The following is an 18,391-nucleotide window of genomic DNA, read 5'->3' as shown; positions in this document are numbered from 1 at the left end:
TTCACCAAATGCTCGCATTTCCATCCAAGATCCATTTAGATGACATGTTCATTTAAACAAATTCACAACTAAGCATTGAACTTTTTCAAGTACTTAGTTTTACTTGCGAAATACCTAATTTCAATTTTAAAATACTTGATTTGGTAAAAATAGATACTTAGAATGAGTATTAAAATACTGGAAATTCGAATATGCAACGTAAGTTTACCAAATACTCGCATTCTATCCAAGATGCATTTGGATGACATGTTCATTTTATTTAGATATTTTCTTTATTTTTTTTAAAAAAAATTCGCAACTAAGCATTGAACATTTTGAAGTACTTACTTTTATTTGCGAAATACCTAATTTCAATTTAAATACTTGATTTGGTAATTGAGATACGAAAAAAAGTTAATAAAATACTGGATATTCTAGTAGGCAATGTAAGTTCACCAAGTGCTCTCATTTCTATCCAAGATGTATTTAGATTACATGTACATTTCATTTAAATATTTTTTTTAATTTTTAAAAGAAAAACAAATTCGCAACTTAGCATTGAACTTTTTGAAGTACTTAGTTTTACTTGCCAAATACCTAATTTCAATTTTAAAATACTTGATTTGGTAAATGAAATACATAGAATGTTGTATTAAAATACTGGATATTCGAATATGTAACGTAAGTTCACCAAATGCTCGCATTTTCTTCCAAGATGCATTTAGATGACATTTTCATTTCATTTTAAAATACTTGATTTGGTAAATGAGATACTCAGAATATGCATTAAAATACTGGATATTCTAGCAGGCAATGTAAGTCACCAAGTGCTCGCATTTCCATCCAAGATCCATTTGGATGACATGTACATTTCATTTAAATATTTTTTTATTTTTAAAAGAAAACAAATTCGCAACTAAGCATTGAACTTTTTCAAGTACTTAGTTTTACTTGCGAAATAATTAATTTCAGTTATAAAATACTTGATTTGGTAAATAAGATACTCATGATGATGAGTATTAAAATACTGGATATTCGAATATGTAACGTAAGTTCACCAAGTGCTCACGTTTCCATCCAAGATGCATTTGGATGACATGTTCAAGGTCTTTTCAGCAGCCACAAGGCTTTGAAAAAGAAAAAAGGCTTAGAGCGAAGATTTGAAGATTTCCGGACAATGTTCTTCGAGAGAATATCCCGTGATAGGAACAAGTAACTTAATCCGTGGATTTAAAATTTACAGATAAATATGAAGTCAGATATACGTCGATAGTCATAGTTCAATAGGTTGAAAGCCAGTGGATTTAATAAAACGACATGCAATTCACCCTTGATAAATAATTAAAGAGATTTAATTACTTCACTGAGTTGAATTAGTTTGGCATAGCTTGAGAGGGCGTGTTCAATTGGATATGAAATCTCGTCGAAAGCATAGATCATTGTCGAACGAATTAAGTAGATTAGCGAGTGGTAAATGAAATACTTAGATTGTTGTATTATAATACTGGATATTCGAATATGTAACGTAAGTTCACCAAATAATCGCATTTCCTTCCAAGATACAGTTAGATGACATGTTCATTTTATTTTCAAATACTTGATTTCGTAAATGAAATACTCAGAACGTGTATTAAAAAACTGGATATTCGAATATGCATTTAAAAAAAAAAACAAATTCGCAACTAATTGAATTTTTTGAAATACTTAGTTTTACTTGTGAAATACTTAATTTAAATTTTAAAATAATTGATTTAGTAAATGAAATATTCATAATGTGTTTTAAAAACTGGATATTCGAATATGCATTTTAAAAAAAACAAATTCGCAACTAATTGAAATTTTTAATGTATTTGTTAAAATTTCATTTGCATTGAAATTGCATCATAATGCATATTCGAATATCCAGTATTTTATTATCCATTTTAAGTATCTCATTTATGAAATCAAGTATTTTGAAACTAAAATTAGGTATTTATCCATTATTTTAATACACATTCTAAGTATCTCATTTACCAAATCAAATATTTTTAAATTGAAATGAACATGTCATCTAAATACATCTTGGAAGGAAATGCGAGCATTTGGTGAACTTGCGTTGTATATTCGAATATCCAGTATTTTAATACAACATTCTAAGTATTTCATTTACTAAATCAAATATTTTAAAATTAAAATTGAGTATCTCATAAGTAAAACTAAGTATTTCAAAAAATTCAATTAGTTGCGATTTTTTTAAATGCATATTCGAATATCCAGTTTTTAATACACATTCTGAGTATTTCATTTACAAAATCAAGTATTTTAAAATTGAAATTAATTATTTCACAAGTAAAACTAAGTATTTCAAAAAATTCAATTAGTTGCGAATTTGTTTTTTTTAAATGCATATTCGAATATCCAGTTTTTAATACACATTCTGAGTATTTCATTTACTAAATCAAGTATTTTAGAATTAAAACTAAGTATTTCACTAGTAAAACTAATTATTTCAAAAAATTCAATTAGTTGCGAATTTTTTGTTTTAAATGCATATTCGAATATCCAGTTTTGTAATACACATTCTGAGCATTTCATTTACTAAATCAAATATTTTAAAATTAAAATTAAGTATTTCACAAGTAAAACTAAGTATTTCAAAAAATTCATTTAGTTGCGAATTTGTTTTTTTTTAAATGCATATTCGAATATCCTGATTTTTAATACACATTCTGAGTATTTCATTTACTAAATCAAGTAGTTTTAAAATTAAAATTAAGTATTTCACAAGTAAAACTAAATATTTCAAAAAATTCAGTTAGTTACGAATTTGTTTTTTTTAAATGCATATTCAAATATCCAGCACATTCTGAGTATTTCATTTACTAAATCAAGTATTTCAAAATTAAAATTAAGTATTTCACAAGTAAAACTAAGTATTTCAAAAAATTCAATTAGTTGCGAATTTGTTTTTTTTTTAAATGCATAGTCGAATATCCAGCTTTTTAATACACATTCTGAGTATTTCATTTACTAAATCAAGTATTTTAAAATTAAAATTAAGTATTTCACAAGTAAAACTAAGTATTTCAAAAATTCAATTAGTTGCGAATTTGTTTTTTTTTTAAAATGCATATTCGAATATTCAGCTTTTTAATACACATTCTGAGTATTTCATTTACTAAATCAAGTATTTTAAAATTTAAATTAAGTATTTCATAAGTAAAATTAAGTATTTCAAAAAATTCAATTAGTTGCGAATTTGTTTTTTTTTAAATGCATATTCGAATATCTAGCTTTTTAATACACAATTTGAGTATTTCATTTACTAAATCAAGTATTTTAAAATTTAAATTTAAATATTTCATAAGTAAAACTAAGTATTTTCAAAAAATTCAATTAGTTGCGAATTTGTTTTTTTTTAAATGCATACTGGAATATCCAGGTTTTTAATACACATTCTGAGTATTTCATTTACTAAACCAAGTATTGTAAAATTGAAATTAAGTATTTCACAAGTAAAACTAAGTATTTGAAAAAATTCAACTAGTTGCGAATTTGTTTTCTTTTAAATGCATACTCGAATATCCAGGTTTTTAATACACATTCTGAGTATTTCATTTAGTAAATCCAGTATTTTAAAATTGAAATTAAGTATTTTACAAGTAAAACTAAGTATTTCAAAAAATTCAATTAGTTGCGAATTTGTTTTTGTTTTTAAATGCATATTCGAATATCCAGTTTTTAATAAACATTCTGAGTATTTCATTTACTGAATCAAATTTTTTAAAATTGAAGTTAAGCATTTCACAAGTAAAACTAAGTATTTCAAAAAATTCAATTAGTTGTGAATTTGTTTTTGTTAATAAAAAAATATTTAAATTAAATATACATTTCATCCAAATGCATTGGGATTGATGAGTGGAAGGAGAAGATGTCCTACAAAAATAAGTATTTATATATTTTTTTATTAATTAAAAGGGTAAAAATGTAAAAATGCATGAAATATGTAGTAAAAACTAAGTTTGTCTTTTGTCAGGTACTAAATTACAAAAACAAACTGTTGGGTACTGAATCTTAAATAAATCTTGGACAGATGTATTTTTCTACCAATTACCCTACATATAATTTCTTTATATCTTTATATTTCTTTTGAACTAATGTGATGAATTTGTAATTCGGCCTGACATCAAAATTTTAAATTAATGAAATTTTAAATCCAATTCTTAAAGTAGTAACATTTATAAAATGGTACTATAAAAGATGCCTTAATTTATAGAGTGAGTGGGAGGTACAGAGACGGCGGCGGCAACATTCAGGTACGTAGTGCAGCTACACAAGGACGTCCCTAAAGCAGCTAGGTTCTATTCAGAGGGTCTCGGATTCACAATTAATGTCTGCACTCTACGTTGGGCTGAGCTCCACTCCGGCCCTCTCAAGCTCTCCCTCTTGCGTTCCCCAAGGTCCATGCCTTTTTTTTTTCGGGTTCGGATATTCTCTGAAATTTGTTGTTTAAATTGCTTGATTGATTGCAATTATTGATTGGTTGGGTAATTAGATGATTTGCACAAGTCTAAGATTTGGAACTTTGGTGATTTCCTAATGGGTTTTTGAATTTGATCTTGGATATTTGTTCGGAAGACGTGAAGATATATAATTTTTATTTTGTTTGGCTTTTCGGGGAAAATACCATCTTTTCATTCGATAGTTTTTTTTTGTTTTTTTGTTTTTTTGTTTTTTTGAGTTGTGTTGTTTCGGAAATGGCCATGTTGTTTGTCGTGTATACTTTTTCGTATCAAAGTATCAAATGCGCCTTGCTGTGAAAAAGCATTCGAAGTAAAACTTTTACACCGAGGCTTTCTGAACCTCTGTTACTAGATTTCAGAAGAGAAAACTAAAAAAAAAATGTACATTGGAGGTGGAATTCAACCCGTTATCTTCTGAAACAGGCTGGCTGATCCTTCAACTTGTTTTTATCAATTCAGACTTCGGTTGCAACATATGCTAGTACTTTCCAATTTAAATGTTATATCTATTGGTGTTTTATAACCACGTATATATTAAAGTTCACAAGAATTTCTTTGATTCTATCAAAATGAAGATTCTAGACTCAATGTTGCTTAGCTTATTGGATTATCTGAAATTATTCAGTCTGGATAGCAACTCTTGTATATCCTTTTGTCAGTTTATGATCATTTGAATACTTGATCTATTACTTCTACTTTTTTGTGTTCCCCATTAACTCATTTCCTTTCAATTAGTTTCAGCGACCATGTCAAGCAGAAGGATTACTCATCTCTGCTATCATTTACAGTGACTGATATCTACAGTACAGTGTCAAAACTCATGGACTTAGGTGCAGAACTGGATGGTCCTATTAAATATGAAATCCATGGAAAGGTAACAACCCGATGTTATTTGAAGGCAGTGTTTACATCTTTGTCGTGTTATGAGATAGATATTGCTAATGGTTCATCTCTCGAATTGACAACTCCTTCATGTTTTCTTTGGCGGTATATGATTCATTCATTTTACAACTATTTACACATTTGTCTCCGACCAACCAGCTCCCTTATTGGTAAAGGATTTGGTTTCCTGTGTTCATGAAAGAACCAATTCAAGCCAAAAGTTACCCCCTTCCCTTTCCCTTGAAACAATAATCACGAGCAGAGAATCAATCTTTTCATGATACACCAAGCGTTAACCAGAGAACATGCATTGATCTTACTATCGAAAGAATTTGTTTACATTCCAAAGTAAAGTTAACTTGATTTACGGTTATAACATTAGCAGGTAGCAGCAATGAGGTGTATCAATGGCCATGTATGAGCCATCTCAAAAGTTCCCCGAAGAGTTGGTATGGATGCAAATTTTGGATGAATGCATCTGTCGCTGAAGGACGATTGTTTAATCTTGACTTATCAAGAGAAACATTGAAATACTATGTCGGTATTTCAAACTAGATTCTCCTAATGGTTAAGGAAAAAGGTTTCTAGGTAAATAGGAGCTATTAAAATTTCCCAGACACAGACTTTTAAATGAAGCAAGTGGCTTTTGGAAAAATATTCAACTGTATGCATTTTTTTTTTTGAGAAAGAAAGTTTTGTCCTTTCGAACCGTGGCAAGTAATAAATTTTTAAAGCCTTTAAAATAGTAATGTATGAGCCATCACACTGCCATTACATACCCTTTAAAGTGATGTTTAATATTTTTTATTCTTTATTATATACTTGGTTTCAGGTGACATATTTGAATGCTCTTTTAGTCCATTTTGTGGATTGCATATTATATACACAATACCACCTCTACCACTATCTTGCACTTTTTAATATGTTATCACCGTTTTACATCTTTCCACCATATCATGATATGGAATAATTTACAATTCCAAAAACAATATCTTTACTTGTAATGCTAAAAATCCAATCACTAGTTAAACTGATACACAAACACAACCACTATAGCTCATGTCCAAGTGAGCCAACTTGGCGGAGATGAGTCAAGTTGTTTGTTCGATTCCTCAAGTTTCAGACCTGCTAAGACTAGCAGTACATTCTCTTCTCTTATGAAGACGATGTCAAACAGACCATTCATTTACAGCCTTTACTCCCTCTCAACTGTATTAGAGCTCTATTTTTTGGGCATCCGATTAAACATGTAAAAAAGGGCTTTCTTTTTGTAGGGCAGAGATCTTATTCAACTAACAGGTGGGGATGGGCAGTTCACCAATTTCTTTTTTTCCTCAATTATGATGTAGTATTCTTCGATTTATTTGAACTATGTTCTTTCCCACAATTTTCTCTTTTTTTTTATATTTATTTGTTAGTATTTTGTGGACTTTGAAAAATTGATCCACTTAATTATAAAAAAAAATTATGGACCAACAAGCACGGAAAATAGAATAGTGGTGGGATTGTTCACAAATGGACATTTCATGGTGGCTGGGGGTATGGGGAAGAGGATGGTGACCAATTCATGGTCTACTTTTGCCTACACCTCAATTATTTTAATTTGATGAAACAATAAATTTTGATAAATCTTTATGTTAACCAAGATTTTGACATATAACAGAGTTCATTTAATCAGTGTTTACTTTTTTTTTTTTTTTGATTTTTGCTTGACATAAATTTTGATAATTTTATACTAATATATAAATATTGACGTATTTAGTGATCCGATTTTCTAACACTTTAGTTTTTACGAAAATATCTCATCTTTTTATATAAGCAATGATTTCATTAATTAACTCTATAAATTTAATATAATTTCATTATCGATATCTAAATAATAACTAAAAATTATAATAAAATTTTATGAATTAACTCGATTTATTAATTGATTATAAAAATAATTCATATAAATAATCGTGTGCGATCGCTAGTGGGGAAAAAAAAGGTTTACCCCTAACATATCAGAATAAGAATTAGCATGGAAAAAGGTCAAAAACATAGAAAATCATTTATTTATTAAAACTTATTACGTTATTAATTATTATTGAATTATATTTATTACTTGTATGAAAAGCCGGTCTTCAAACGCAGTCCGAGCATCGATTCGATCCATATCTTGTTTCCATTTCTCTGCAGCCTTTCAATTGATAGCATAGGAGAGGCTTCTATATTTTGATGATGAGTAATTTGGGTATGGATCTGTTCGATCCGAGGAGTGCTGTGATGGATTCGGACCTCATCTCATCCCCGACCAGAGGACCTGACCCGGATTTTGGCTTCGCCTTCAACGACAGCAACTTCTCCGACCGGTTGCTCCGGATCGAGATTGTTTCGGATTCCCGAGCTGAATCTGAGGTTTGTCAAACCTTAGCTGATTGGGCGGCGACTCGGAAGAGCAAGCGCCATCGTGGAGATATTGTGAAGAAGGACACGGGTGAGTTATCTGCGGCTGGTTTTGTGGTCAAGTTATGCACGGGTTGGATTAATTGTTTTTTTTTCATTTTGCAATCTCAGATTTTTGATATAATTTGTTTTTGACGTGATTGTTTGTCTTATCTGGGTTAATGAATCTCGGACCAAGGTTGAGCTTGATTTTAACGCTTGTTTAGATACACGATTTTGAAAACCCTCGTTGATGTTTGGCTAATATGCTTTACAGGGTCAGCTTTTTTGCATATTGAAATTGGGTGGTGTTAAGTTTTAGCTGGGTTCAACGGTTATCAAAAGAATACCGGTGTCTGGTTTCTTCCATCTTATTGCATCTAGGTTAAAGAATTTGCGCTGTGGCTTAAAAAAATAGAGCCAGTGGCTGTGTCTAGTATTGAAGATATACCCAACGTGTTGTTGCTTGAAAATTAGTCTATTGTCACACTTTCCTGTATATAATTGGGTTTCATGAAGGAAATATGTTATTTCAGCATGCTTCATTTTAATTCCAATTTTAAAGCTTTCGGTTTCATGTCACCAAATTATATTTTGTTCATTTTATGTGAAATGTTTGACCTTTATTGGTGAGCTGTGTGTTTTGACCGATCCCTTTTCTCCAATAAAAAAAGTTGTTACTGAACGTTGAGGGGTTTTTCTTTTTCTTTTTTCTTAAGTTTGTGCTGTTGGACCATACGAATGATTCTTTGTTCTTGTATTGTTTGTGCGGGAGGTGTGAGACTGATATCCTTTATGCTGTCATTCTTTCTGATATGCTTTCTTGTACTAAGTTTTGCACAAACGTCAACTTCTCATTCTTATACTTGTATGGGTTTGCTGATGTTAATCAGACATGTACCACTCGTTTGCAGCTTTGGATATCAACAATTCCCCCGAAGAGCAGATTTTAGATTGTCTGCAACCAGATGATGAAGAAGGTGTGGGCGATGAGAATCATGATGAAGAAGAGATTCGGATGATAGAAGATCCTCATTCAGGTACTGGAAATAAATCAATTCTGACATCTTTTCCTTCTTCATCATTTGAATTTACTTATACAACCATATTCAACTGATCTACTTTCTGCCTTTTAATTTCTTGGTTTGTTGAAGCTGGTTTGTATTTGATATTGTTATTGAGTTTAATGTCTGGAAACAAGGATTTTAAGATATTACATCCATTATGACCTGCAGCATAATATACATTGCAGTTGCTTCGAAGGCGTGTTGGAATTCAATCCTGATATAAAATCCTAGATAATAAAATGAAAGTGAGATGATGTAGAGACTTGTAAGAAGGTATCAAGAGCTGCCTAAAATGGGTTAATCCGCAATTCTGCTCACTCTTTTATATGCTTTTGTTCATGGGGAACCTGTAGAATTTGAAATACCTTTTAGTTTTAATGTTCTATGGCATCTTTGTGGTTGAATATTTGTACAGAATAAGGAAATGCGTGTATTTGGTTGCTTAATTTTTTTAACATAATCCGTTCGCTGTGATATGTTTGTTTCATAGTTTGGGTTTTTCTCAGGTGTTGAAGTTCTATGTCTTATGTCACTTCTGCAGGGGATGAAGCTGCAAATAGTGATGATTCAAATTTGTCTGATGATTGCTCTAAAGTTCTGAAGGTTGAGATGTTACATATCAGCTCTCCCATCTTAGCAGCTAAGAGTCCATTTTTCTACAAGGTATTGATATAGTTATATTGATAGTTGTTAATATGTTTCTCTTTCTAAGTCCTGACTCCTAATGTTTAGTCTTTCTTATACAGTTATTCTCAAATGGCATGATGGAATCAGAGCAGAGACACGTTACTCTGAGAATTAGTGCATCTGGTATGTGAAGGTGCCAAAAGTGACATGAAAGATTGCTTCTATTATGATTTAAGATTATGGCACATTTACTTCAGAAATTTTTCTACTATGTTGGATATAGTGCTCTTAACCGACCGTGCCTTTTGTTAGACAGACACTTCGTTTTTCTTTCCTGGAACTGCATAACTCAATATAACTTTACTCCATTCCTAATGAAACAGAGGAAGCTGCCCTTATGGAACTTCTGAATTTCATGTATTCGAATACATTAACCGTAACTACAGCTCCTGCTATACTGGACGTTCTTATGGCTGCTGATAAATTCGAGGTCGCTTCATGTATGAGACACTGCAGTCGTTTATTAAGAAACTTGCCCATGACTCCAGAGTCTGCCTTACTGTATTTGGATCTTCCTTCCAGTGTCCTAATTGCTGATGCTGTCCAGCCATTGACTGATGCTGCAAAACAGTTTTTAGCTTCTCGTTATAAAGATATATCAAAGTAAGTTTTTCCTATACTCTTTACTTTGTTTCTTAAAAAAAAAAGAAGTTGAAGAAAATTTTTACCATTGTTTCCTGGTATATATGTTCTATAGGGTGTTTGGATGGAATTTTTTTTAGAAGAAAGGTCTTTTTTTTTTCAACTTGCTTTGCTATAACAAGTGGTGTTTTGTTTTTTAATCGATAAAAAATATTAATTTATAAAATGCGATTTTAGGGCTTCTTCTCGAGTTTCAATAAAAAAATACAAGAAAATTATTTTTTCCACTATTATAGTCAAACATAAAACAGCTACTGCTTTTTAAGGAAAATAAATAAATAATAATAATAAACAAATAAAAAGCTAAGCTTCGTCACTTTTTTATGTCACACTAATCTACTCAACTTATCAGGCATAATTGGTGCATACTTGGACAGGTATCAAGACGAGGTAATGAATTTGCCTCTTGCTGGAATCGAGGCAATCTTGTCCAGCGATGACCTTCAGGTGGCCTCGGAAGATGCGGTGTATGACTTTGTGCTGAAGTGGACTAGAACTCATTATCAAACTCAGGAAGAGCGCTGGGATATCCTATGCAGTCGCTTGGGTCGTTACATACGCTTTCCGTACATGACTTGCCGGAAGCTGAGGAAAGTTTTAACCTGCACTGACTTTGATCATGATTTTGCGACTAAAGCTGTGCTCGATGCCCTTTTCTTCAAGGCTGAAGCCCCTCATCGTCAGCGAACACATGCCATAGAGGACTCAAGCTACACGAGTCGCCGCTTCATAGAACGTGCATACAAGTACCGCCCTGTGAAGGTGATTGAGTTTGATGTCCCACGTCAGCAGTGTGTGGTCTACTTAGACCTTAAACGAGAGGAATGCTCCCATTTATTCCCATCAGGCCGGGTATACTCTCAAGCTTTCCACTTAGGTGGACAAGGATTCTTCCTTTCTGCACACTGCAACATGGATCAGCAGAGCTCGTTTCACTGCTTCGGTCTTTTCTTGGGGATGCAAGAGAAGGGTTCCATATCATTCGCTGTAGACTATGAATTTGCTGCCAGATCAAAGCCAACTGAAGAGTATATAAGCAAATATAAAGGTAACTACACCTTTACAGGTGGAAAGGCAGTCGGATATCGCAATCTTTTCAGCATTCCTTGGACTTCATTCATGGCTGAGGATAGTCTTTATTTCATCAATGGCATACTCCATCTCAAAGCTGAGCTTACCATCAAACACTGATACACTTGCGTTTTGAGAAACCTGAATTAATCTAACACTAATTTTATTTCTTTCTGCTTGTGCAAAGCAAAAGAAAGACAAATTCTCAGGTACTAGCCTCTGTAATTGGGGCCGATATTGTAAGTTCGTGTTTTCTCGCTTGGATGAGGAAGAACCGTTTGTTGTCTGTCATGTGAACACGTTACGCTCGGGTTGTAGGCGAAAGCCGTTCTATACATGCAACCGATGAGAATTCTGTAAATAGGGTCATTGTATTGGTTTAGGAGGTTTGGTTTAGGTTGTTGCTTTTTGGAAACCTCGAACTTGAGATTCGCTGTGTCGGCAATTAAATCCAGGAAACGTACCACCATTCGTATGATGTTTCCACTCGTTTTGCTTTTATATTCATGCCTCTGCATTATTTATCTTAATTTTTCCTTGCTCTTGTGATAAAGATGAGTCTCACCTCGTTGTAACCCACTTCTTGCATGTCGCTAGTTTTACTATTCAACGTTAAATGTACCAAACTATGGAAAATAAATGATTTGAATATTGAAAAGTAATAGTTGAATATTTGAATGTTGAAAATAAGAGTGGTAAAATTAGAAATTTGTGTGTGATGATGTAGGTAATGATGTATTTTATTTTTTTGGATTATGTGTAATGAAACTCTATAAATAGATCTCTCATTTGTGAAGAAAATCACAATTGAGTAGAGAGAAAAATATTATAAAGTGTGTAGTTTGGTAAATTTTGAGAGTTTGAGATTTTTACTTTTTACCATAAATTTTTACTGGTAGTTGACAATTCTTCGATATTAACCAATCGGCATGATCGATTGGGACATCCTGGTTCAACAATGATGCGAAGAATTATAGAAAATACACATGATCATCCACTGAAAGACCAGAAGATCTTTCAGAATAATAAGTTTCAATGTAAAGCATGTTCTCTTGGAAAACTTATTATAAGACCATCACCAGTCAAAATCCAAACTGAATCACCAATGTTTCTTGAACGTATTCAGGGTGATATTTGTGGACCAATCCATCCACCATGTGGACCATTCAGATACTTTATGGTATTGATTGATGCCTCCAGCAGATGGTCACATGTATGTTTATTGTCAACTCGAAATGTTGCATTTGCAAGATTACTTGCTCAAATAATAAAATTGAGGAATCAATTTTCCGATTATACAATCAAGAAAATTAGACTTGATAATGCTGGTGAATTTACTTCCCAGACTTTCAATGATTATTGTATGTCTATGAGAATCATTGTTGAGCATCCTGTTGCTCATGTACATACACAGAATGGATTGGCTGAATCATTGATTAAACGTCTGCAAATGATTGCTAGACCAATGATTATGAAAATAAAGCTCCAGTATTTCTATATGGGGACATGCAATTTTACATGCTGCTTCATTAATTCGCATCAGACCAAGTGCATATCATAAATACTCCCCATTGCAGCTTGCATTTGGTAAAGAACCAGACATTTCTCATTTGAGAATTTTTGGATGTATGGTGTATGTGCTTATTGCACCACCGCAACGAAAGAAAATGGGACCTCAAAGAAAGGTTGGAATTTATATCGGTTATGATAGTCCATCAATCATTCGATATCTTGAATCTCAGACAGGCGACGTGTTCACATCACGTTTTGCTGATTGTCATTTTAATGAGGAAATCTTCCCAATGTTAGGGGGAGAACATAAACATACCGAAAAGGAAATTACATGGTATGTATCATCATTGTTACATCTGGATCCAAGAACAAAAAAATGTGAAAAAGATGTACAACAAATTGTACACTTGCAAAGAATAGCAAATCAAATACCAGATACATTTGCAGACACAAAAGGGGTAACTAAATCATATATACATGCTGCAAATGCCCCTGCTCGAATTGAAATTCCAAAGAAACAAATGGAAGATACTCATGATGTCATTAAACGCCTTGAAGCGTGGAAGGCCAGTCGGTTCCAAGGATAAAAATCCTCGAAAAAGAAAATTCATAGAGAAACGCGATGATCACAAAATAAAGAATGATGTTTCTGAAGAAACACATGATGATCAAAAAATAGAGAATGTTGTTCCTGAAGAAACACATGATGATGAAAATGTTCTGTCAGAACCACAAACTGACGAGAATCATGAAATCTCTATCAATTACATTAATACTGGAAAATATGGAACCGAAAAAATATAGATGATATATTTTCTTATAATGTGGCAATCGACATCATAAATGACAACGAAGATCATGAACCAAAATCTTTTGGTGAATGTAAAAATCGGCAGGATTTGATAAAATGGAAAGATGTCATCCATGTTGAATTAGATTCGCTAAATAAACGTAATGTTTTTGAACCTATAGTCCTTACACCTGAAGGTGTAAAACCTGTTAGATACAAATGAGTTTTTATTCGAAAGCGAAATGAGAAAAATGAAATAGTAAGATATAAAGCTCGACTTGTTGCACAAGGTTTTTCTCAAAGGCCTGGAATTGATTATGAAGAAACATATTCTCCTGTGATGGATGCAATTACGTTTCGGTATTTGATTAGCTTGGCGGTATCTGAAAATTTAGAAATGCGTCTTATGGATGTTGTTACAGCTTACTTATATGGATCACTTGATAGTAATATATATATATGAAAATTCCTGAAGGATTTAAGATGTCTGAAGCACAAAGTTCAAAACCCAGGGAATGTTATTCTGTGAAATTACAAAGATCATTATATGGGTTAAAGCAATCAGGTCGAATATGGTATAATCGACTAAGTGGTCACTTGATGAAAAAAGGATATGTAAATAATTTAATATGCCCTTGTGTTTTCATTAAGAAAACAACATCCGGATGCGTAATTATTACTGTATATGTTGATGATTTAAACATCATTGGAACGAATAAGGAAATTCAAGAAGTTGTGTCATACTTGAAAGAAGAATTTGAAATGAAGGATCTTGGAAAAACCAAGTATTGTCTGGGTTTACAAATTGAACAAAGAGAATGTGGAATGTTTGTTCACCAGACAAATTATACAGAAAGGATCCTTAAACGTTTTAACATGGTTAAAGCAAATCATTTAAGTACTCCAATGGTTGTTAGATCATTAAACATAGAAAAGGATCTATTCCGTCCATGTGAAGATGATGAAGATATTCTTGGTCCAGAAGTACCATATCTAAGTGCCATCGGTGCCCTTATGTACCTTACAAATTGTACAAGGCCTGCTATATCTTTTGCCGTGAATCTGTTGGCAAGATTTAGCACATATCCAACAAAGAGAAACTGGAACTGGAATTAAACATATATTCCGTTATCTACGAGGAACGACAGACTTGGGACTTTTGTATTCAAAAGATGCTAATCCTAGTATAATTGATTATGCTAATGTTGGATACTTATCTGATCCACACAAGGCACGTTCCCAAACTGGATATGTATTTACTCGTGGAGGTACTGCAATATCTTGGCGTTCACAGAAACAAACGCTCGTAACAACTTCATCAAATCATGCCGAGATTATTGCACTACATGAAGCAAGTCGTGAATGTGTGTGGTTAAAATCAATGACCCAACATATCCAAATTTCATGCGGATTATCATTCGATGAGAAGCCTGTGATACTATATGAAGATAATGCTGCATGTGTTGCTTAAATGAAAGAAGGATACATAAAAAGCGACAGAACTAAGCATATTCCTCCTAAGTTCTTCGCATTCACCAAGGAGCTTGAGAAGAATAAATTGTATTGATGTTCGTCACATTCAATCAAGTGAAAACTCATCAGATCTCTTCACAAAGGCACTTCTTACGTCAATATTCAGAAAGCACATATATAATATTGGGATGCACAATCTACGAAATTTGTGAAGAATTGTTCATGTCAACATCAGGGGGAGTTTACGTGACTGCACTCTTTTTCTCTTACTATGGTTTTTATCCCAATGAGTTTTTCCAAGTAAGGTTTTTAACGAGACAGTACAAAACACGTAATGAAGATATCATCGTATCATGATCATCATCACAAGGAGGAGTGTTGAAAATAAATGATTTGAATATTGAATAGTAATAGTTGAATATTTGAATGTTGAAAATAAGAGTGGTAAAATTAGAAATTTGTGTGTGATGATGTAGGTAATGATGTATTTTATTTTTTTGGATTATGTGTAATGAAACTCTATAAATAGATCTCTCATTTGTGAAGAAAATCACAATTGAGTAGAGAGAAAAATATTATAAAGTGTGTAGTTTGGTAAATTTTGAGAGTTTGAGATTTTTACTTTTTACCATAAATTTTTATTTTTTCACAACACAAACAACATTTTTTATTTCAAACATTCTAAAAACCAACTCCTTCGAAATGGAAGGCATATAATTAATGTTTTTAAATAATACTTTGATTTTTTATAACATCTGTAAAATATGATTGGTCGATAATTTTCTCTAGCTAAACCAAGATGTTAGAACTTGGCTTAGGCTGGAACAAGGAGATGAATTTGAGAAGTCATAATCTTTCAGCTAGTTATTAATGTTTAAAAATACAATATAATTTGGAAAATTTAATTTCACTATCTTCAATGTGTAATATAATATAATACTATAGATAATACAACTGCAATTAGAATACAAATTTAAAAAATATTGTTGGGTTACAAACCTTTATTACAGGTTTGAAACATCTAAATGTTGTCATTTGATATAATTTTACTGTATTATATCACATTTAAGACAAACTACCACATTTCAGTTTCTGAAAAATATGGTAAGAAAACCACTCAAAAAAAAAAATAGGAAAAAAATAATTTACAAGGGTTGCATCTAGGGTTTCTGGCTCAGGAATGCCGAAGAACAAGGGTAAGGGAGGAAAGAACCGCAAGAGAGGAAAGAACGAGGCGGATGACGAGAAGCGTGAGCTTGTGTTCAAGGAGGACGGGCAGGAGTATGCGCAGGTGATGCGGATGCTGGGAAACGGCCGATGCGAAGCCACCTGCATCGATGGCGTCAAGCGTCTCTGCCATATCCGTGGAAAGATGCACAAGAAGGTCTGGATTGCTGCAGGTGATATCATCCTTGTTGGCCTACGCGATTATCAGGTATCAATTGCTTCCCATTTAGTTCATTACTAATTTGATGGTAAATTTATTACCTTTATTAGCCTGAATCACTATTTGTGTTATTTGTATGTGTAGAAACTTGTATTAAAATTAAATTGACAATCTACATTTTTCCTGAAGATTGGTTCTTGTTTGGATGTCTGTCGTTAAATGGTACACTGGACTTCATAACCACATAAATAGCTTAAGCATTCGATGTTTCCTGCGCTAATATGTAGGGTTTACATCAAAGTGTCTTTAACCGCTTTTGTTCACAGATCATTTCATGTACTTCGTACATTCATATGATGATAAATGTGGTCATTCTTCAGGGTTCCTAATTTAGGAGATAAATGAACTTTTGTTCACGATCTTGATGGGATATCATTGTTCGGCGTCGTCAAACTTCTGTACTTACTAAAAACAAACATTATAGGGTTCTAGGTGAGTGAAAATACAAGTTGCGTGCTTGAGATAGTATCCATTTAGGTGATTTACAAACAAGGACATAGGAAAGTGATTTGTATTTCGTAATTATTGATTCGTTCGAGAATTTCTACTATGAATTGAGGTCTGTTACTTTTTAGTTGTTGTTGTTTAGCTTAATAAATAAGCTCATGATCTTGCATTTATTTCTTACACTTCGTTCTGCTGCTTCTTTTGAAGATTTTTAAGGTCACTGATTATATTTGTTTTTATCTTGAGTTTTGATCGGTGAATAAGTTCTGATAAAAGGAATCCTAACTTGTTGACGGTGCGCCCTTCGGTCGCTTTTCTAGATTATTCTTTGGTTTATGTGGTGTCGATTTTTTGGTGTTTATGGTAGGAGAAATTGTAGTATGTTGATCAAATCCATGTGCTTGGTTGGTCTATCCATGGAATGATTCGTCGTGTGATCATGTCAACAATTTCCTTTTCCTCCATTATTGAATTTTGCAATAATTATTCAAATTCCTCCATTACTGAATTCTTGCAATAATTATTCTAAATATGTGTTTTCTTGACTGGAATCTTATCAACTAGTTTAGTATATTCTTTCTTGATTGTGTCAAACATAATTTTATCAAGATAATTGTTTTCTTGGAGAAAAATTCTTCCTTCAATTAATTTTTTTAATAATCCTCTAATAAAGATGGTTGTCTTTCTTTTGAAGGTGACGGACATTGGAGCAACATATACTTCTCTCTAATTATTCACTGTTGTTTTTGACATGATGATGCTTCTTTTGTTTAAATAGAATCTTTGGATGCTAACTTTTATAAAGTGTCAATTTTGTCTCCTTCCAACAATTGTGCCAGATGTGTATTTTTATACATTAATCTGTTCTTTGTCCGGATTGGGGAAGAATATACGTTTTCATCTGTTGGGAATTTTTCTTAGCTGATTTCGTGTTTTGAGATAGGCCTTCTTTAGTGGCTTCTGACTTCCATTGAAGTATCTATAAGCCGGCCAATTGACTTGACATTTGAAGTCTTAATGTCTCAATTTGCATCAGAAAAATGAATCATCTGAGGGTTGATTGTTATTGTGAATCTCTAATATGTCTGCCTAATCTCGAATTTTCACAGGATGACAAGGCTGATGTAATCTTGAAGTATATGCCAGATGAAGCCAGGCTCTTGAAGGCCTATGGCGAGCTTCCCGAAAACACCAGGCTTAACGAGGGTATTGCTGGTGGGCTTGATGAAGAAGACGAAGGCCCTGGTGATGATTACATTGAATTCGAGGACGAAGATATTGACAAACTCTAGAAATTTTCTGAATTAGGTGTTGGAACTTGGGAGTGGTGTTCATTTGTTGCCTTCAAAGTATAATCTCTTCGGTTTTATGTATTAAATACTACATAATGTATTTCTCATCTTGTATTGTTCGACTTTCAGGTATGCGATTAAAACCTTTCATTTTTTTTCACTCTGTCCGTAAATCG

General features: G+C 32.6%; 2 protein-coding genes and 1 long non-coding RNA gene across 4 annotated transcripts; all 3 read left to right on the top strand.

Annotated features, from left to right (window-relative positions):
- Nucleotides 1-4,199: 4,199 nt before the first annotated feature.
- Nucleotides 4,200-6,326, top strand: LOC140828276 (uncharacterized). Its single transcript, XR_012117152.1, has 3 exons — nt 4,200-4,418; nt 5,223-5,355; nt 5,749-6,326. It is a non-coding gene; the product is annotated as an uncharacterized lncRNA (long non-coding RNA).
- A 1,141-nt stretch (nt 6,327-7,467) lies between these two features.
- Nucleotides 7,468-11,732, top strand: LOC140826571 (BTB/POZ domain-containing protein POB1-like). 2 transcript variants are annotated; one of them, XM_073188964.1, is made up of 6 exons: nt 7,468-7,839; nt 8,681-8,827; nt 9,396-9,517; nt 9,601-9,664; nt 9,865-10,144; nt 10,561-11,732. In XM_073188964.1, exons 1-6 carry the CDS (start codon nt 7,581-7,583, stop codon nt 11,372-11,374), a joined length of 1,686 nt encoding a protein of 561 aa, XP_073045065.1. In that variant the 5' UTR covers nt 7,468-7,580; the 3' UTR covers nt 11,375-11,732. The 2 variants fall into 2 exon arrangements, with proteins under 2 accessions (XP_073045065.1, XP_073045066.1); XM_073188965.1 differs by having other exon boundaries at nt 7,469-7,839; nt 8,702-8,827.
- Nucleotides 11,733-16,134: 4,402 nt separating this feature from the next.
- Nucleotides 16,135-18,373, top strand: LOC140826568 (eukaryotic translation initiation factor 1A). The gene is made up of 2 exons (XM_073188961.1): nt 16,135-16,464; nt 18,033-18,373. Exons 1-2 carry the CDS (start codon nt 16,210-16,212, stop codon nt 18,213-18,215), a joined length of 438 nt encoding a protein of 145 aa, XP_073045062.1. The 5' UTR covers nt 16,135-16,209; the 3' UTR covers nt 18,216-18,373.
- Nucleotides 18,374-18,391: the final 18 nt, after the last annotated feature.

The sequence above is a fragment of the Primulina eburnea genome, chromosome 3 (genome assembly GCF_022965805.1).
Source record: "Primulina eburnea isolate SZY01 chromosome 3, ASM2296580v1, whole genome shotgun sequence".
NCBI lineage: Eukaryota > Viridiplantae > Streptophyta > Magnoliopsida > Lamiales > Gesneriaceae > Primulina > Primulina eburnea.
Note: the sequence above shows the minus strand (reverse complement) of the source record. Positions and strands in the feature narration are given on the sequence as shown.